At 38.0% G+C, this 21998-nt stretch overlaps 1 protein-coding gene across 1 annotated transcript in view; it reads left to right on the top strand.

Annotated features, from left to right (window-relative positions):
- The window catches only part of CDK7 (cyclin-dependent kinase 7), a 34976-nt gene extending 17177 nt beyond the window's left edge, over nucleotides 1-17799 (top strand). Inside the window, exons 4-10 of the mRNA XM_012664498.1 lie at nucleotides 133-274; nucleotides 1351-1469; nucleotides 4012-4111; nucleotides 11248-11334; nucleotides 13937-14086; nucleotides 17025-17172; nucleotides 17581-17799. Coding sequence (XP_012519952.1) covers nucleotides 133-274; nucleotides 1351-1469; nucleotides 4012-4111; nucleotides 11248-11334; nucleotides 13937-14086; nucleotides 17025-17172; nucleotides 17581-17609 — 775 coding nt within the window. The 3' untranslated portion in view covers nucleotides 17610-17799. The remainder of the gene's footprint in view (nucleotides 1-132; nucleotides 275-1350; nucleotides 1470-4011; nucleotides 4112-11247; nucleotides 11335-13936; nucleotides 14087-17024; nucleotides 17173-17580) is intronic.
- The last annotated feature ends 4199 nt before the right edge of the window (nucleotides 17800-21998 follow it).

Below are 21998 nucleotides of genomic sequence, written 5' to 3'. Positions count from 1 at the left end.
ATGCTCTCCCTAACTACCTAATTCTGGAAATTCTGACAGTGCTTCCTAAGGAGAGTTAGGTAACCCCTCTGAAGAGGCTAATTTTAGGTCTACAAATTGTTTTATATGGTAGAGTTCATTGGAATAATAAAGTATATCTGCGTATTGTATACCTGCTTTACAGGTTATAATAAAGGATAATAGTCTTGTGTTGACACCATCACACATCAAAGCCTACATGTTGATGACTCTTCAAGGGTTAGAATATTTACATCAACATTGGATCCTACATAGGGTAAGGTTTTTAATATTGCTTCTTTATGCTAGCCAAATTTCATGTAGCCAGTTTAGTATAATGGTCTGGATATGTAAATTGTTGAACAAAATAAAGATACAGCTAGACCATTTTATCCCACCTTCCTATATGTATTCCCTTCAGTTGTTCCAGCAGGTGGTTCTGTGAGGACTCCAAATTACCATGTGAACTTTAGAACTGGAAGAGATCCAATCCTTCATTTTTTTTCATAGATGAAGAGCTAAGTTGCTAAGTAACCTGACCAAGGTTATATTTTTTTTCAAGGGCAGCAGCTGATAACCAACAGGGTATTACAATCTAGTTCTTTTGGCTTTACATTCAGTATTCTTTGTGCTATACTGTAGTTATGGGGAAAAAATACAGTGAGAGTCTTGGATTAATTTATACAATGCCAAAATACCTTTAGAAAAATAATATTTCTAGTAGTTCTAAAATTCTATGAAGTCTTGAAATAAAATTTATGAAATAGATCATTTTTAGGAATATTCAGCTGTTGGAAGAAGGCCGATAATTTAGCGAGGTAGATGTTCTTAGGTGCTGTATTTAAATAAGTAGCTAAGAATATATAATTTAGAACTAGTAATTGTCATATCTTAAATTTGGAATCCCTTCTAGGTTAGTGCTGATGTCTTTTTAGCATAGATTTTGAAGTATATCTTCCTCACCCTTTCTAAATGCATCATGTTTTTATTTACTAATATATATATTATTATTAAATTAATTGTGGCAACCATTTATTGGGTGCTTACTATGAGCCAGTCATTACACTAGACTCTTTACAGAAAATACTAGATTTAATCCTCATAGCAACCTTATGAAGTAGGATAAATTGAGGCTCAACGAAATTAAGTACCTTACCCAAGTTCTCACTATATAATATAACCAATCTTATTTTGCTCTTCTGGGATTTTATATCAGTGGGAAAAAATTGATGTTTAAATTTTGGGTGTTGGTGTTACTCTGTTTTTGCTAAGTTTAAAGTTAAGCCAACTAAATGTAGCACTATGGTGTTCCCCACCTTGTTTATTTGTTTGTTTTAAATTTCCATCATACAGGATCTGAAACCAAACAACTTGTTGCTAGATGAAAATGGAGTTCTTAAACTGGCAGATTTTGGCTTGGCCAAATCATTTGGGAGCCCCAATAGAGCTTATACACATCAGGTTGTAACCAGGTAAAAATCCCTTAAGTAACTGAAAGCTTATGTTGTGTAGGCTATTGATCATAAATGAGCATCAACTAGCTTCTCTGAAATATCTTGGCAGAATTCAGGAATCATTGTTGGTATCTTCCTAAAAAATACAGCCCTTTTTTATTTTATGTATATTTTACCACGATGAAAAAAAACAGCACTTTTCCAAACAGAGTTGAATTAACTCAATCCTCAGACATTTACCTAGTAACTGAGGAGTAATTTAAACTTTCATCTTTTTACTTCAATAAGCTGGAACATCAGTGGCTATTCTTTTACCTAATCACCTGATTTATTGGGCTCATATTTATTATATTGGTCAGTTCTGATTCTTTATCCTTCTTTGTGAGTGAAAATAAAGCAGTATCTTGGTATTTGAGTTTTTCATATTATTATTAGTAATTATATTTTTATACTTTTAGTGTATAAAAACAGAAAATCACATGAAATAGATAAGGACAATAGATTTTATATTTCTTTTCAGGATGGCATTTGTTAATTTCCAAGACTCTTTTAAGGTTCTGTAAACATTTTTCCAGGTTCTCTATTTTAAATTATTTTATTACCTTCTTCCATATAGATCTCATTGAGTGTCAGTTACCTAGCTGTAAGCAGAAGTAGGGATGTGAATAATTATTCATGTGATTGCTGGAATAATTAAGCCCATCATTCAGGAACTCTTAGAAACAAGGACTCATATACAAGAGCATTGTTAAGTGGTGCTTTCTTATGTACCAGTTTCTCGTATTAGGTTATAAAGTATGGAATGTCCGATATCCTTGAGTACGAAGTCTGACAGTTGTTATCTCTGACATTTCCTTTTGACACTTCTTGGTTGGTTTTTGTTGTTGTTGTTTGAAAATCATGAAGATAACATCCTCAATCTTTCAGACTCACATTTTGGCTTGTGATTATCTTTCAAAATTTTTTTTAGAGCAATTTTTGTGAAACCATGATAAGTCAGAAATTTGTGTTATTTTTTAATATGAGTTCCATCATGGAACAAGTCCAGCACAGACAGCTTGAAATATCAATGAAGTGTTGGAGAAGGACGTCGCTAATGAATCCACAATACGTTGAGGGTCTGAGAAGTTCCACTCTGGTGATTTTAATCTTGAAAATGAGCCATGTGGGCAACCTGAGACCAAGGTGCATAATGATGAGCTGAAAGCTGTAGTGGAAGCGAATCCATCTCAACCTACGGTTGAATCAGCAGCAAGGCTTGACATTACTGCTCCAACAATATTGGACCTTGTGAAACAAATGGGCAAGGTAAAGAAGCTGGAAAGATGGGTACTACATGAATTAAATGAGCGTCAGAAGAGAAATTGTCTTGAAGTTTCGAGATAGCCTTTCTTTGCTGACACGACATAAAAGCAAACCGTTTCTACACTGTATTGTTTGAAAAATGGATTCTTTTTGATAATCACAAGCATTGGGCACAAAGGTTGGATAAAGATGAAGTGCCAAAACACAATCCAAAACCAAATATTCATCAGAAAAAGCTAATGGTGTCTGTTTGGTGGTCCAGCGTTGGTATTAGCCACTACAGCTTCATGAAACCTGGTCAATCAATTACAGCAGATGTCTACGGTGACCAGTTGGACAAAATGATGAGGATGCTTGCGATTAAGCAGCTGAAATTGGTCAGTAGAGATAAAAGCAAACAAAAAACAATGCTTCTCAAACTACAGAAGCTGGACTTGGAAACTCTCTGCCATCCACCGTATTTACCAGACCTTGCACCAACTGACTGCCACTCATGCTCCAGGCTTTGGACCACTTCTTGTAAGGAGAAATATTCAATTCTCAACAAGCTGTGGAAAATGCCATTCACGATTTCATCGCCACTTGCTCTCCAGGCTTCTTAATCTGTGGCATAAGCAAGCTACCATTAAGATGGCAAAACTGTGTCAACAGTTTAGGCACATACTTTGATTAATTGTACTACTTCTCGTTTGAGATATAATAAATTAAACTTTTGATTCAAAATTGGACATTTCATATTTAATGACCTAATATTTTTTTTTTTTCCTCTGCAAATCAAATGCTGCTAATAAGTCAAATTAGGATGAGGACTCAGAATTGACAATGTGATTAGCAGCATGGCCCTCACCGATAAGCTTGACAGTAGTAGTCTGGTGGCGTGGTAGGCCTGCTTAAAAAGGGTTTAAGAGAGAATGAAGGAAGAGGAATTGGAGACAGTATGAATAGATAATTCTTTGAACTAACCAGAGAATGAGGAAGTAGCTGTCGGGGGAGGTGGAGTCCAGAGAACTTTAAAGCTGGAGAAATAATAGAATGTTTGTACATTGATGGAAAAGGTCTAGTAGAAAACAAAAGACTGATGATGTAGGAGAAAGGAGAGAATTGCAGGAGCATTATCCTTAAAACTCAGCAAAAGAGTATGGTATCTAGTGCTTAAGATGAGGAGTTAGCTTTAAAAACAGATATGATAGTTCATGCCTGAGAAAAACTTTAATAATTCCATTCTAAAATGATACTACTTCTTTTTTTTCTTCAGGTGGTATCGGGCTCCTGAGTTACTATTTGGAGCTAGAATGTATGGTGTGGGGGTAGACATGTGGGCCGTTGGCTGTATATTAGCGGAGTTGCTTCTAAGGGTAAGTCTAAACTAATGCACACACTTCAATACAGTTATTCTCTTTTTTCTCTTATTTATTTATTTATTGATTGATTGATTGATTGAGACAGTCTCACTGTGTTACCCAGGCTAGAGTGCCGTGGCGTCGTCTTAGCTCACAGCAACCTCAAACTCCTGGGCTCAAGCGATCCTTCTGCCTCAGCCTCCCGAGTAGCTGGGACTACAGGCATGCGCCACCATGCCCAGCTAGTTTTTTCTATATATTTTTAGTTGTCCAATTAATTTCTTTCTATTTTTAGTGGAGATGGGGTCTCACTCTTGCTCAGGCTGGTTTCGAACTCCTGAGCTCAAACAATCCGCCTGCCTCGGCCTCCCAGAGAGCTATTTATTTATTTTTTGAGACAGAGTCTTGCTCTGTCACCCGGGCTAGAGTGCCATGGCGTCAGCCTAGCTCACAGCAACCTCAAACTCCTGGGCTCAAGTGATCCTCCTTGCTCAGCCTTCCGAGTAGCTGGCACTACAGGCATGTGCCAACACAGCCAGGTAATTTTTCTATTTTTGGTAGAGATGGGGGGTCTCACTTTTGCTCAAGCTGGTCTCGAACTCCTGGGCTCAAGCTGTCTTCCTGCCTTGGCCTCCCAGAGTGCTGGGATTACAGGCATGAGTCACTGTGCCTAGCCAGTTATTCTCATAATTTGTGTAAGAATTATCTTTCTGTCACTGTCCTTACAACAAAAATAACCTACAAATAGATCAATTTTAAAAAAAGCTTCCAGCCAGGCACAATGGCTCATGCCTGTAATCCTAACACTTTGGAAAATCAAGGTGGGAGGATTGTTTGAGGTCAGGAGTTCAAGACCAGCCTGAGCAACATAGCCAGACCTTGTCTCTACAAAAAATAGAAAAATTAGCCAGGCATGGTGGTATGCACCAGTAGCCTGAGCTACTCGGGAGGTAGAGGCAGGAGGATCACTTGAGCCTAGGAGTTTGACGTTGCAGTGAGCTATGATCATGCCATTTCCCTCATACCCAGGCAACAAAGTGAGACCCTGTCCCCAAAATATAATCTTTAAAATAAAAAATAAAAGCTTCCCCCAAATGCAACACTTTTAATTAATGCTAATGTAAAATGAGAAAACCTGCCATTTAGGACAATAAGGATTTTACCATAGATAGTTATACTTCAGAACATAGAAATTAACTTGTAATATGGCAATATCTCTATAGTAATTAAATTTGTTAGGATGAAATGTAGTCATCCTGGTAGGTTTTTTGTTTGAGGCTGTTTTTACTTTAGGGGGATACGTAATACCAACCACCACAGCTGCTACTCTATATAATTTTAAACTTTGTGTGAGACCCTCAAACAGAGCAGACATAGTGGTACTATAGCATTTCTCTGACTGAGACCATCTGTTAGTAAAACATCCCCTCCCTACACTCACAGGAGAGAAAGGTGTGCTGACTTGGAAACTTCTTTTTAGCTATCCAGTTTAGATGTCCAGAAAGACTAGCCCTGCCTTCTGAATGATGAAGGTAAAGGAATACTGAGGAATCCTTCTGATGCTGGGAGTTTTTTCTCCCTACCTTCCAGTTCCTGCACTCCCTCTCCTCAAGCCTTATGTGTTTAAAGAAATACAAACCCAAGATTAAATAGCTTTTTTATTTCCTTGAACACAGAAAATAACTTCTGCATACCAAAGAGAAAAGTTACACTAAACTAAAGATGTTTAAGAATGTAATTTCTGCCAACAATAGTGGCACACACCTGTAGTCCCAGCTACGAGGGAGGCTGAGTCAGGAGGATTGCTTGAGGCCATCCTGGGCAACATAGCAAGACCCTGTCTCTCTCTGTTTCTGTTTTTTTTTTTTTTTTTGAGATTGAGTCTTGCTCTGTTGCCCTGGCTAGAGTGCAGTGGCATCATCATAGCTCACTATAGCCTCAAACTCCTGGGCTCAAGTGATCCTCCTGCCTTAGCCTCCAGAGTAGTTGGGACTACAGGCACTTGCCACCAAGCCAAGCTAATTTTCCTATTTTTTAGAGAGACAGGGTCTCACTTTTTCTCGGGCTGGTCTCAAACTCCTGACCTTAAGCAATCCTCCCACCTCAGCTTCCCAAACTACTAAGATTACAGGTGTAAGCCACTGTGCCCAGCCACAATCCTGTCTCTTTTTAAAAAAAGAATGTAAATTCTGTGTATCATGTTGAGATGCATAATACCCTACAGGTACCTGCAGAAGAAACCCACACATTCAAACTGAAGATGATATGGTAGTCCCAGTGCTAAAAATGGGGCCTATGAATCAGCTGGTGTGATAGCTCTGCTACTCATAAGAACGGCATATACCAGTAATTCACACCGAGAATCTGTCAACCTCCAAAATTCATTCATGGCCAAGAAAAAAACAGAATTCCATAACCCCTAATATTATGACTTATCACTCCATTCAGAAAGTAGGTGAAGAGGGTAGACAGGTTAGAGATAGTGGACCTGGTCAAAATCATAGTTGAAATCTTATCAGCCACTGGTATTGTTTCTGGAATTATCAGTAAGGTTATGAGGAAAATGATAGGCAGACCCTAACTAGCTAAAGAATCATACTGTGGTGTCATATTTTTTGTCCTACAAAGTTTTTTAAGGAAAGATTTTCTATTTCAAACTGTCCCTGTGCCCAATTAAAAAGGTGGTTTATGGAAATGTTGTCCATATGAATGGTTAGCTAGGGATCACCAGATAGTTATTAAGGATCTTCAGATATTTGATGAAAGCTTCCAACATGAAGTACAGACTGAAACAAACTAAAAAGGAACTTGGAAAAAACAAAAACAACCAGAGCAGAAGAACATTCTCCACCACCCCTGTCCAAATCTTCAGACACTTAAGAGATTATATTCCATCTATAAAACAAGCACAGAATTTTTTTTTTTTGAAGGAACAAAGAATGAGAGATACTTGAAATTTTAAAAATGAGAGATCGCTAAAGGCAAAGACAGTGAAAGGATTTGAAAAGTAAGCTGGAGAACTCTTTCATTAAGTAAAATCAAAAGATAAAGAGGTGGGTGGGCATGGTGGTGCATCCTTAAAGTCCCAGCTACTTGGGAGGCTTGAGGCGGAAGGATAACTTGAGGCCCAGGAGTTCCAGACCAGCCTGGGCAACATGGTAAGACCTTGTCTCCAAAAAAAAAAAAAAAAAAAGACATGGACTGTAGTAGAGGAAAGATAAGAAAATTAGCAGATGATTCAGGATTGATCCTAGAGTGCATCAAGAGAGAATGAAGAAAATGGAGAGTGGGAAATCTTAAGAAAATAGCCCAGCATTGATAGATGTGACTCTTTAGACTGAAAGTGACATAAAGAGTACAACTATTACGTATCTTTAAAAATTAAAAAACTTTTTTAAAAGGTACCGTAAGAACCCTACATAAATGAAAAAAGACTCATGCCAAGGTCCACCATTGTGAAATTTCAGAGTATCAAGGGATAAGGAAAAGATTTTATTTCCACAGAGAGGAAAAACAGCTTACATAGAAAAGAAAATAAAAGATTAGGGAAAAGAATGACATCATACTTCTCAGCAGCAGCATTGGAATCTGGGAGACTTCACATTATGAGAGAAAATGTTTCTTCAACCTAGAATTCTATGTTTATTCATATTTACAATTAGCTGTGAGAATAAATACAATTATACAAAAAGTTTATATCCAATTCCTTTCCCAGGAAGTAATTGGAAGATATGCTCTTTGAAGGCATAAGAGTAAACCAAGAAAAAGACATGGGATCCAGGGAACATGAGAGTCAATAGAGGAAAGAGATGAATAGAATTCCCTGTTTAATAGTGAAGGAAGGTCCTGAGAAAACAGATATGCATCAGGCCTGAAGAGTGGCCAGTGCAGACTGGAGCAAGTGGAATGAAGGCTTCAGCCCCTATGGGTGGTTTCCAGAAAAAACAAAAAGGAACTGATGGATTATGATAGATTTGATCATAGAGAAATTGATATTGATAACTGGAATCTCAGCCTTTGTACAAAGTTGCCCAAGAGGGGGTGGGAAGAATTAGAGGAGGAGGGCTAGGAAATCATCACCTCTAGAAAAGCCAAATTGTATAATATTAATACAACAAGAGAAACTAATGTGAAGATGGCTCTACACTGAGCAAAAATTACATAGTTATAAATGGGGAGAGGTGATGGGTCAAAGGACCAATTTTTATCATAAGTCTATGGTACTATTCAGTGTCTTAATAAGGTTCTTGTATTAATCTAATATAAACAAAACATTAAAAACACAGGCTTAAGTTTGAGTTCTAAAGCAGCTCTTCCTTTAGGGGTAAAAGAGTTTATTCATAGGGATATTTTCAAACAATGCAAAAGCAGAGAGAGTAGTGAAATGTGCCTTTATTTACCCAACAACCAGCTTCAATAGCTTTTAACACATGGCTAATTTTACCAGTACCCTCCCACACTAAATTTTTTGCCACAAATCCCAAACATCATATAATTTTATCAATGTACTTCAGTATTTTTCTCCAAAGGATAAGAATTCTTTATCATAATCACAATACCATTGTCACCTGAAAAAATAATTTCTTAATAACATCAAGTCTGTATTCACATTTCCCCAGTTTTTCTCATAAATGTCTTTTATAGTTAGTTGGGTGGTTCAATTTGGGATCTAAAATCCACATGCTAGATAGCTCGTTTTAATTTAAATTTTTTACATGTCCTTAAAATCTGATTAAATTGCCAGCTTGTCCATAATTTGCATTGGTGGTCTGCAAAGCGAGGATACTGGTATCCTACAAAAGTAAGATAATCCTTTGGGGTATAAGAAGAAAATGTGAACATGTCCAAAAATATCTTGTAATGTTATTTAATATCCTTTTTAGTTTCTATTTTTTGAGTACATTTAATATGCGTAATAATATAGTGTTATATAATCCCTAGTAAATACGGATTATACTAAGTCCATTCAGAAAATCAAAACATTAATTTGATCAGGAAAGTTTAATACAGTATAAAGAATTAATAACTATACCAGGAGATAGCAAATATAGAAATAGCAGATATAAGGATCAGCCACCACTACTGCTAGGGCCAAGACTGATCACCTGGAGAAGAAGGTCCCCCAGGGATGAGATTTAGACCTTGTTGAAGAGGGCAGTTGTGGCTCACTGGATGGCAGAGAAGTCACTGTGGAACTTTGCTGGTTGAAACTTGCTAGAAACCTACTTTCTGAAATATGGCAATTTGTGCTCTAAGATGCCAGGGAAAGCTGTTGCAAAACAGATGTCTCTCTGGAAGCACTCTGCTAGAAAACTGCCTAGGGGCAAGTAGGGAGCCTGCTGGTCTCACTGCTGGAGCAGCACTGGAGAAACTGCCTCTTCTGCCCACGCAACAGAAGCCTGGTAACTAGAGAACGTGAGGGAACTGCAGGAGTCAGCTAAGCAAGACAGCTGGAACCAGGAAGCAAAACCTTTCCTTCTTGTAATGTCTCTCCAGCATCTTCTGTTGGCAAAATTTCAGTGCCTGTTGGCATAGGAAAAATATTTAAAGGGTCCAGATCCATTTTCACAGAGAAAGCAAAAGGCTGAATTTGGAACTGAAAAGAAAAAGAAGTAAATTGATAGCTGGCACTGGGGTTGTTTTCTTTTCTTTGTTGGTAGTGCACAATAATAAAAATGTTGGATACTTGGTACTTAATCTCATGTTTTCCCAGTGAATCTGTAAACTTTTTCAAGGCCCTTAACAGTGCTGGAGGCCACTTTATTCACTGAGTTTATCTTCCACATATTTACATAGATGTCTGAGAATGAATTGGAAAATAATATCTGTGCATAGCAGGGATTTTGATCATTTCTTAGCAGCTCAAAAATTTTAAACTTGTAATTATTTATCCTCTTTTAAAATTTGCTGGTACACCTCTTCAAAGAACGAATTTGCTAAGAAATTGCTTAAATAAGACTGGCATGTTGGCTGGTGCGAGCGCAGTGGTTTGTACAACTAATTGATTACAACCAGTTACAGATTCCTTTGTTTTTTCTCCACTCCCACTGCTTCATTTGACTATGTAAGGACCGTCCCTGGGCAAAAATTGGCTTAAGCCCAGAGTCAGCGAAACTGGGTGTGTGTAGGGACCGTCCCTGGGCAAAAATTGGCTTAAGCCCAGAGTCAGCGAAACTGGGTGTGCTCTCCTTGGCGGCAGAGGTCAATAGGCCTGGGCCCGGCCTGTTGGCCAAACAGAACTATTCCTCATGACAGACAGCTTTATGATAGATAACCAAGAGCCTGGGGTCTTGCAAACAAGCCAAGGCTCTCATTGTCCTGCATACGGTAATGAGATAAAGAAGTTAAGATGCAAGAAGTTAAGATGCAAATGTATGCTTCCCTTAAGCAATCGTCAGGAAGGAATAAAAATGTATTTTCCTCAGGGCACCCAAGGTAGTCACGTACCAGGAAGTAGCTGCCGGACAGAGAAAAGTATAAGAATAAAGCGACTGGTGGAATTTACTACTTCAGTCTTGTACGTCTTGTGTGTGTGTCTGTGTGTTTCTTTCTGTGTCCATCCCCCGTTCTGCAATCCGGGCCGTGACAGACTAGCCTTCAAAAAAATAATAAAAAAAAAGATTGGTGTGTTGTCTTCCTCCCAGCCTTTGCACTTGCCCTTTTGCTAAAAGTTTCCTTCTTCCATCTTAGACTGTTCCTTAGGATAACTCCTATTTGTCCTTCACCTTTCACACCACTTCCTCTACGAAGCTTTTCCTGACCCATCTAGAGTGGATTAGGTGCTGTTCCTGTGTGGACCAAGATCCTGTGCTCTAACACACTGTATTGTAAATGCCTATTTACATGTATCAACAATGTTCACCACCTCCACCCTGGGGAGGCAGGGAATGCCTTATTCCCTTGTTTTAATGCCTAGGGCCTAGCACAGTGCCTGTTATATGGTAGGTATTTATTAAAATTTGGAGTGAATAAAATGGGTAGTGAAGATGCTGTTTACTTGGTTAGCAATGGCATGATCTAATGCCACATCAAATACATCTCATACTAAATTTTTAATGTTAGAGCTTTTAGTTCTTTTAATTAAATATATAGTATTTGTATAACAAGTATCAAAAGCCACCTTTAAAAAGCTGCCTCTTAATTTCTTTCAGGTTCCTTTTTTGCCAGGAGATTCAGATCTCGATCAGCTAACAAGAATATTTGAAACTTTGGGCACACCAACTGAGGAACAGTGGCCTGTAAGCCTTCATGCATTTTCTTTGGAATTCAGTTAGGATTCTATGAAGTTATTTTAATTGTCATATTCTTTATATACTGCTGTCACATTGAATATTCAAGAAATTTTATTATATACTCATTACAAAATTTTATTTTATTTTTAGTCTTTTTTGCTGACTTTAAACAAAATTTTAAATGATAAAGTATATAAAGTAAAACATTAAAATTGTGACATACCATCCAACCTCTTATATACATGTAGCCCTTCCCCCACCCCAGTAATCTCCATCCCAGAAGTAACCACTATTAAGAGTTTCATGTAAAGCTGTGTGATAAGTGTGCACACACAATGCATTTTCTTTTCTTTTCTTTTTTTTTGAGATAAGAGTCTCACTCTGTCACCCTGGGTAGAGTGCAGTGGCATCATCAAAGCTCACTGCAACCTCAAACTTCTGGGCTCAAATGATCTTCCTGCCTCAGCCTCCCAAGTAGCTGGGACTATAGGTGCGTGCTACCACACCCAGCTCATTTTTTCTATTTTTGGTGGAGACCAGATCTTGCTCTTGCTCAGGCTGGTCTCAAACTCCTGACCTCAAGCAATCCTCCCCTGCTTGGCCTCCCAGATTGCTAGGATTATAGATGTGAGCCACTGCACCCAGCCCATTTTCTTTCATCCATTCTTTAACAAAAATGGGAGCACACTATATTTTTTTGTGTGTGTGACCAACTTATTCCTTTTACTTAATATAGATCACTGACTTTTTTCCTTTGTAATAGCTGTGTAATACTCCATTTTATAGGTATTTCATATTAGTTTATCAATGTCTTTTTGATGAATTTAGGTATATTTTTAGTATTTTCACTAACAAGATGTTTCAGAATTATGATTATTTTACTCCATTACACTGTCTCCAAAAAAGAAATTTTAAGTCTGTGGTAAAATTTTAGCAACTTAATTGCTAAATTTTACATATTACAATTCAGTAATATATTCTCACTCGTGCTTACAATAAAATTATAGATCCTTTGATTTTACTTCATATAATAGCCCCATCCTCTAAAGAATAAATAAATATTAGAAAAGGGAACTTCTAATCATATTCTTTATCTTCTGATTAAAACTATAATGAAATTATCTGGAGCTAAAATTAATATCCAAGGAATTTCTTTTCTGCTATTATTACTTCAACTTCCTAATTGGAAGTTTGCTTTATGTTCTAATTGTAAAACATGTCCTAATGCTATCATTTATTAAGCACTTAACTATATGCTATTAATAATGGGCTTTTCATAAGTTATATTTAATAGAGAACTGAGGCTTAGCAAGGTTAATTTACCTAGGGCCACACAATAGGTAACAGATCTAGGACTACAATTTGGGTCTGTCTGACTCCAGAGGCCCTGTTCATAATGCACTTTTCCCTTTAACATGATTTTCTAAATAGTAATTGCTTACTGATGCTTCCCTTAGATTTTTTAAAAATTAAACTTTTTGTTTTGAGATTATTGTAGATTCACATGCAGTTGTACGAAATAAAACAGAGATATTCCCCCAGTTGTAACATCTTGCAAAACTTAGTACATCATCACCCTAGGATGTTACAGTCAAGATACAGAGTATCACCACAAGAATCCCTCATGGTGTTCTTTTATGCCCAGCTACTTTCCCCCTACCCTCTTTTTTTATGTGTGTATGTAGGTAGGTAGGTAGTTAGTATTTATTTATTTTTAGGCCACCTTCACCTCATCCCTCCCTCCTACCCTCTTCTTAACCCCTGGCAATCACTAATCTGTTCTCCATCTCTGTAACTTTGTCACTTCAAGAATATTATATAATGGAATCATGTAATATATAACCTTTGGGGATTGAGTGGGGTTTTTTTCTTTCTTTTTTTTTTTGGAAATAAGGTCTCACTCTGTTGACCAGGCTAGAGTGCATAGGTGTCATCAAACTCCCAGGCTCAAGTGATCCTCCTGGCTCAGCCTCCTGAGTAGCTGGGACTACAGGTGCGCACCACCACGCCTGGCTAATTTATAGAGACAGGGTCTCACTATATTGCTCAGGCTGTTTTTTTGTTTTCATTTCTTTTAGAGACAGGTTCTTACTCTCACCCAGGCTGAGGTGCAGTGGCACAATCATAGCTCGCTGCAGCCCTGAACTCCTGAGCTCAAGTGATCCTGCTGTCTCAGTATCACCTTCCCCAGTAGTTGAGACTGCAGGCACATGCCACCACACTCAGCTAATTTTTTAATTTTTTTTTTTTTTTATAGAGACAGGGTCTCACTATGTTATTCAGGCTGGTCTCGAACTCCTGGCCTCAAACAATCCTCCCACCTTGGCTTTCCAAAGTGCTAGGATTACAGGCATGAGGAACCATGCCCAGCCTATGTTTTTAATTTGGATGTCCACATATTCATTGCTGTTATATAGAATTATAACTGATTTTTTTAATGTTTATCTTAAATCTTTCAGCCTTGCCTTACTAGTTCTAGGAGTTTTTTAAATAGATTTCTTGGGGTTTTCTGTGTAGACATATCATGTCACCTGCAAATAATAGTTTTTCATTTGAGAGCTATGTGCCTTTCAATCCTTAAATTTGAATTATAAAAATATTTTGACAGGACATGTGCAGTCTTCCAGATTATGTGACATTTAAGAGTTTCCCTGGAATCCCATTGCAACACATCTTCATTGCAGCAGGAGACGACTTGCTAGATCTCATACAAGGCTTATTCTTATTCAATCCGTGTACTCGAATTACAGCCACACAGGTATTTTTAACATATCTTCTTAATATTAGGAAATATAAGGATAATTTTGGCTGTAGCATTGATAAAATAAAAATAGAATTTTATAAAACTAACAATATTCTTTAAATGGAAAGATGTGGTTTTGTTTGTTTTAAGGAATAGCACACTTTGTATCTCTTCCCCAAGCCACAAGCACTATTAAATTATATGCTCACACAACTATAGGAGAGTTACACTTGCTTAGGAACATATAAATACATACCTGTTTCATATAATTTGTTTTTAAGCAGTTTCCCTACAGAGGAAAAAAAACCAGGGATTTTTATTTGTTAAAAAACTGGCACATTTCAGTTGAACTCTTTTTTTGTTTGTTTGACACAGAATCTCTCTATGTTGCCCAGGCTGGAGCACAGTGGCATGATCATAGCTTGATACAGCCTCGAATTCCTGGGCTCAAGCAATCCTCCCTCCTCAGCCTCCCAAGTAGCTGGGACTACAGGTGCATGCCACTATGCCTGGATAGTTTTTTAAAATTTTCGTAGAGATGGGGTCTTTCCCAGGCTGGTCTCAAACTCCTGGCTTCCAGTGATCCTCCTGCTTTGGCCTCCCAAAGTGCTGGGATTACAGGTGTGACCTACTGTAGCTGGACTCAGTTGAACTCTTACATATTAATTTAAATCTTTGTGGCAAGCCTAATGCTGAAATTGGTTTGTTTGGTTTATTATTTCTTTTCATCCCATTAAATGTAATCCAGATAATCCATGCTGGTCATTGTCACATTCAGAAAGTGGTAATGGGGAGAAAATGATATGGTTGGGTACAATGGTACATTTACAAGAAATTGAGATATTCTTTTTTTTTTTGAGACAGAGTCTCACTGTGTTGCCTGGGCTAGAGTGCCGTGGCGTCATCCTAGCTCACAGCAACCTCAAACTCCTGGGCTCAAGCAATCCTTCTGCCTCGGCCTCCCAAGTAGCTGGGACTACAGGCATGTGCCACCATGCCCGGCTAATTTTTTCTATATATTTTTAGTTGTCCGATTCATTTCTTTCTATTTTTAGTAGAGAAGGGGTCTCGCTCTTGCTCAGGCTGGTCTCGAACTCCTGAGCTCAAACAATCCGCCCGCCTCAGCCTCCCAGAGAGCTAGGATTACAGGCGTGAGCCACCGCGCCCGGCCAAAATTGAAATATTCTAAGTAAAACAAAAACTGAAACTGACAGTTGTTTAAGGAAATAATAAGAAAAATTTGGAAGACCAAAAATATCTGCTCTAATAAAAGAAGGGAGACAGGCCCTGGAAAAAAAAAAGACAAAAAATAAGAAAGAAGGGAGAAATATAATCCAACAAAAATGTTAAGACCTATAGATATGATTTAAAAAGACAACATTTTGCAGACATCTGTATTAAAATTGGAATGGGGCCGGGCGCAGTGGCTCACGCCTGTAATCCTAGCACTCTGGGAGGCCGAGGCGGGCGGACTGTTTGAGCTCAGGAGTTCGAGACCAACCTGAGCAAGAGCGAGACCCCGTCTCTACTAAAGATAGAAAGAAATTAATCGGACAACTAAAAATATATAGAAAAAATTAGCCAGGCATGGTGGCGCATGCCTGTAGTCCCAGCTACTCGGGAGGCTGAGGCAGAAGGATCGCTTGAGCCCAGGAGTTTGAGGTTACTGTGAGCTACGCTGACGCCACGGCACTCTAGCCCGGGCAACACAGTGAGATTCTGTCTCAAAAAAAAAAAAAAAAGTTGGAAGGGGATACTTTCTTGGATCTCTGTGTAACCCAGAATTAGCTTAATTTACTTGTGGAACTGCTATGATTTGGAAGTAATACTTTAGATATGCAACTGTTGAAGTAAGGAATCTCCAAATCATTACTGCAAATACTAGTAATATAATGTTGGAGGGGAAATGCTTGAAAAGTTTGCATGGACTTCTTTTTCTTCCTAAAAGGATTATCCTAAAGGAAGTATCTTAAATCGTTGTGCCTTTTGGACATTACTGTGCTACTAATATAAATAGATAAGTATGGCTTGAGAAACTTATCATTTAGGATGAAACTATTTTTATTGGAATTGTGAACCCAAGTCAAGAAAATATATTATAGAACATTGGACTGGTAGTTAATAGAAATAACTTTGGGTAAATCCTTCCAAGTAAAATTTCTATTCACTTTGCAGTGGATTATTGAATTGTACTCTATTGGTTCCAATCTATGGTATCTTTTTAAAAGCCTTATTTTTAAGAATATTTACATGATTTGGAATTTGAATATATACGGATATTGTGAGAAAGTTTCTCTTTGCATTTTGAACTATAAAGCTCAATGTGTAGAGAACTGAAATGTACAATGTCTTACAAAGGATAGTTCATAATTAGTACAAGTTGAACATCCATAATCCAAAAATCTGAAATCCAAAATGCCTGAAAGTCTCAAACTTTTTGAGTGCCTATGTGACACCACAAGTGGAAAATTCCACAGATAAGGACTTAACACAAAATTTGTTTCATGCAGATTATTAAAAATACTGTATAAAATCACCTTCAGGCTATGTGTGTAAGGTGTATATAAAACATAAACAAATTTCCTGTTTTGACTTGGGTTCCATCCCCAACATACCTCATTATATATATGCAAATGTTCCAAAATCTGAAATACTTCTGGTTCCAAGCATTTTGGATAAGAGATACTCAACCTATATAGGCTATTTAATTGTGGAAAAATTAGAAGGGGGTCTCTTTTTCTTACAGTAATGGAATTATCAGCCAGTCTTAGGATCCTGGATGTTTATGTGTAGTACTTTGCATGTCCAAATACTTGATATTAATTTTGTTTTGTTTTGGGAATGGAAGTGTTCACATAGTATTTTTAATGCTCCTGGCAACTTTGGAAGTTAGGTTATCCTTCACACATTTCAGATACTCACTTAAAAACCTTTCTTTGGTATCTTTTAAAAGGCATTGAAAACTAAGTATTTCAGTAATCGGCCAGGGCCAACACCTGGATGTCAACTGCCAAGACCAAATTGCCCCGTGGAAACCTTAAAGGAGCAGTCACATCCAGCTATGGCAACAAAACGGAAAAGAACAGAGGCCTTGGAACAAGGTAAAATTCCCATTTGTATAAGAAATGAAACAAATTCAGAAAACTGCAAATAGCTCATGTATAGTTAGTGACCGAAGGGCAGCTAAGAAATGTAGCTTGTGAGCTATTTACTTTTTATAAATTTAAATTGTATAAAATGTAATATGCTGTTTTAGCTGTATTTGCTTTCACTGAGATTACTTCAGGCACATTTAAGTATACATCAGAGTTATGAGAACCATCGATGTTTCCCTTCTTCGCTTCATAAATTTCTTCTGTACCTTGTATGCTTGCTGGTTAAGTGCTATTGGAAAAATCTTAGTCAGTGAAATAATGTAGTTGAGATGCAGTGACTGGTTAAAATTTGCTGTAAGAATGTGCACATTGTTAAATGTGAACAATCTTTTTATTTTTTTTTTTGCTTTCTAGGAGGATTGCCCAAGAAGCTAATTTTTTAGTAAAAAAGAACACTGGAAAATATTTTACTACTGAAGGAAATAGTACAAAAGGCATATAATGGAAAAATAATAAACATTAAGTAAATGCTGTAGAAGGTATTTGTACATATTCTACACATGTAAAATATGTAAAACTGTGGGTTATTTTTATTAAATGTATTTTAAAATAAAATTTAATTCTGGTTTTTCTTATTAGAGTACAAAAGGGAGAATGTAGAATTGAAAATGCATTAGTGAAACCCTAATTAAAATAATTGTTAGTTATTTTGAAGATCTGGTGAATACAGCATCACAAATCTGTAGTAGTATGGGTGGTTTTTGGTTTTTTGTTTGTTTTTGTTTTTTTTTAAAGAGATAGTGTCTCACTCTGTCATCCAGGCTGGAGTATAGTGGTGTGATCATAGCTCACTGCAACCTCCAACTCCCAGGCTCAAGCAATCTTCCTGAGAAGCTTGGACTACAGATGCACATGCCAAAAAAATTTTTAAATTTTTCACAGAGATGGGGCTCTCACTATGTTGCTTAGGCTGGTCTCAGATTCCTTGGTTCAAACAATCCTTCTGCCTTGGCCTCCCAAAATGCTGGGATTACAGGTGTGAGCTATAGCACCTAGCCTTGGTGGTATTTAAAAATAGAAAAAATATTAGTAGTCAGCCTGGGTAACATAGTGAGACCCTTTGTCTACAAAAAATAAATAAAAAATTAACCAGGCATGGTGGCACATGCCTGTGATGCCAGATGCTTGGGAGACTAAGACAGGAGGATTGTTGGAGAGTGTCCTAAAAAAATTAAAAATGGAGTTGCTATATGATCTAGCAGTTCCACTTCTGGAAAATACCTAAACGTACACAAGCAGGATCTCAAGGAGATATCTGCACACACGTTTAAAGTACCATTATTCACAATAGCCAAGAGATGGAAGAAACCCAAGAGTCCATCAATGAGGGATGAATAGATAAACAGAATGCGGGAATTCTGACATTATGCTACACTATGGATGAACCCTGAGGACATTATGTTAAGTGAAATAAGCCAGTCACAAAATGACAAATTATGATTCCACTTATGAGCTATCTAGAGTAGTCAACTCATAGAAAGTAGAATGGTGGTTACTAGGCGATGCTGGGGAGGTAGAAATAGGAGGAGTTGTTTAATGGATAGAGTTTCAGTTTAGCAAGATGAAAAAGTACTAGAGATTGCTTGCATGATAATGTGAACATACGTAACGTTACTGAGCTGTGTGCTTAAAATGGTTACAGTAATGGTCAATTTAATGGTTATAGATAGTAAATTTTATGTTACACTTTTTTACTACAACTATTTAAAAAAAGCAGCAGCTACTGTGTCTATGAGAATGGCTTGTTGTACATTCAGCTTTTTGAACCTATTCCCTTATAGCAGCAGTTCTCAAAGTGTGGTCCATGGACCCCCAGAGCCCTAGGACTCTTTGAGGGGGTCCACAAGGTCAGAAATATTTCCATAAGAGTAATAAGATGCTAATTGCCTTTGTAGCTGTGTTATATGTGCATTGAAGGTGCAGAAGCAATTTTAAGTACAACTGCTAGGACCTCAGCACCACACAGTACTAGCAGTCTGTATTCATCACTGGCATGCCCTCAAAGTTTGTGAAACACCGGTTTTATTTAAGAGTGTCCTGAAGCAGTTCAGGACACACGTGATGGCTTATGCCTGCAGTCCCAGCAGTTTGGGAGGCCAAGTGGGAGGATCACTTGAGGCCAGGAGTTCAAGGCTGCAGTGAGCTATGACCTTGCCACAGCACTCCAGCCTGGCCAACGGAGCTAGACCTTGTCTCTTAAAAAAAAAAATCTTTAATCAGTTCAAATTATTGATTTTATTAAATTTCAACTTCTTTAGTAAACATCTTTTTAATACTGTCTCTGAAAACAGGGAAGTAGCACAGAGCTTCTGGCTACGGAAGTGCAGTAGCTGTCTCAAAGAAAAACCCTGGTGTAGTAAGTTTGGAGCTGGCCTACCCGCTTTTTCATGTAATACCATTTTTACTTGAAAAGAACATCTGACAGAAGGCATGGTTATTCAGATGTGGGTAATTGGCAGAATTTTTCTTGAAAGTTCAAAGTGAGCCTGCTACTTGAAAACAGCTGACGGCATTTGTTACTGATCAAATTTGAGCTTTCAGGCCGGGTTTGGTGGTTCACGCCTATAATCCTAGCACTTTCAGAGGGTGGTAGTCTGAGACCAGCCTAAGCAAGAGCAAGACCCATCTCTACAAAACATAGAAAAATTAGCCGGGCATGGTGGCCCATGCCTGTAGTCCCAGCTACTCGGGAGGCTGAGGCAGGAGGATCACTTAAGCCCAGGAGATTGAGGTTGCTGTGAGCCATGATTATGCCACTGCACTCTAGCCCAGGTGACAAAGCAAGACCCTGTCTCGAAAAAAAAAAAATTTTTTTTTAAATTTCTAATAGTAAATATTGACATATGTCTCACATAAACCAAGTTCCTTGGAATGGTAAGGTTGTGAGATCAAACAAGTTTAGGAATCACGACCTCATAGAATATTTAGTAGAGCACCTGGTATTATAATTCTGCAATTTGGCCTTAGTGCGAAAGATTGCACATACCTAAAGCAGCCTACTTGTTTAGTGGCATAGATTTTGTGTGCAGGCCACCTCAATCATAGTTGTCTTCCAGTCATTTCAGACTTGCCTTTAGTTCATTTTCAATGTGTTGCATCCACATGCTATTCATGTTTTTTCCTGCCATGTCACAAAGCATTTCATGCAGGTGTAGCGGTGAACGGGCCTGCTTTAGTCATCATGGCCTCGCCTCCTGAGGAAGGGATAGGCTGTCCAATGGGAGTCTGTGTGGTCAAGTGGCAAAAGCATTGGGCTTTGCAGTCAGAAAACCTGAGGTTTGGTAAACTGGCTGCATAAACTTGCCCAGTGGAATCAGTGTGAGGGGGAAAACAGACTTGCCTGAAGGAAAAAGGTGAAAGCAAACAAGTTTATTCCATGCTGGCTACAGAGGCATGCACACCTCACATTACCCATTCACTGGAATCCATCCCAGCAGCCCATCTCAGCGGTCTTCTGACATTGCTAGAACATCTTTTCCTTTCTCGTCAGATGTGTTCTTGTTAGAGTCCCCTATTCCGGCCCTTTCTTGGGCCTTATTAAGAGGAATTTCCCTGATGTGCATGCTGGCAAAAATGCTATCGATGCTTCTTTGATAAGGACCCCTCACCACTGCCACCACCACCAACTATAAATCAGAAGTTGGTCTATATAACATGCCAGCAGGGTTTTCTAAGTATGCCACTTGCTAGCTGGGTACCAAGGGCACATCCCCTTACTACTATGGACCTTGGTTTTCCCATCTGTGATGGAATAGAACTAGTTTTGTCATTGTTTTTTCTAATGTTCCAGAGAAATTTTTAGCCTTTTAGAACTTGCCAGTCATTTTCTACATTAGAAAACTGCTTGTTACATTTAGAAATGATTTTTCAGAATTCTTCAAATCTAGAGTGAATGCCAGGCTTGAAAGCCTTTGTCAGCTCAAAAATGGATATCCTCTATAAGAGGTTTATTTGGCCACCTAATTTTTCACAGCTAAGTTTTACTGGCAGAATTTGTTCAGGAAAAGAATATAGGCAGGGTAAATCCATAATACAGATTGTTACACTCAACAGTTTTATAATTTTTGGCTTTTTTCATTTATTTAGAACCTCGTAAAAGTCCTATACATTCAACTGAGAGGAAAGAGCAAACCTCCAACAGAAGCAGCACTCACTTTCTGAATGTGGGTTTTATTCAGTTGTGCCAATCAGAAAAGAGCATTTGCAAGAGTATTTGGGCATCATTAAAATGATGGGGTGGCAACTGAAATGAATAGTTAAAATGAAATCTTGGGGATATCTGTGGATTTCATGTCTTCATGCTGTCCCATGCAACAACTGTAGGACATCGGCCTCATGCAAAGCTGAAGAAGTATGACAGAAAGCAGAATAATCCTTAGTAGAGGGTCTTGGAGTTAGAGCCTTGGTTCTGAAACCTGACCTTACATCAGAATCACCTGGGAAGCATTTTCATTAGGAAAAATAACCCAGGTAGTATGCTTATGGCTAAAAAAAAAAGTGAAATTCCTTTCCACCCCTAACCTTCTTAAGTTTCCCTTCTCAGAAGCAGTTACTGTTAAGTTTCTTATGCTTCCTTCCAGAGATATTTTGTGCATATAGAAGCAGTACTTGTCTCCCCACCCACACATTTTTAATGCAAATGACATTTCCTGCTCTACAATACACACATAGTTCTTTATTTCTTAGCCCAAGTCTTCTAAGCGAGACAAGGATCAGGTGCTGGTGCTCCATTTAAGAGGCACCTGACACTAGTAACAAGTGAGGGAAGTGAG

This window comes from Propithecus coquereli, unplaced genomic scaffold (genome assembly GCF_000956105.1).
Source record: "Propithecus coquereli isolate 6110/MARCELLA unplaced genomic scaffold, Pcoq_1.0 Scaffold9, whole genome shotgun sequence".
Lineage (NCBI taxonomy): Eukaryota > Metazoa > Chordata > Mammalia > Primates > Indriidae > Propithecus > Propithecus coquereli.
The sequence above is the reverse complement of the archived record's forward strand: the minus strand, read 5'-3'. Positions and strand labels throughout refer to the sequence as shown.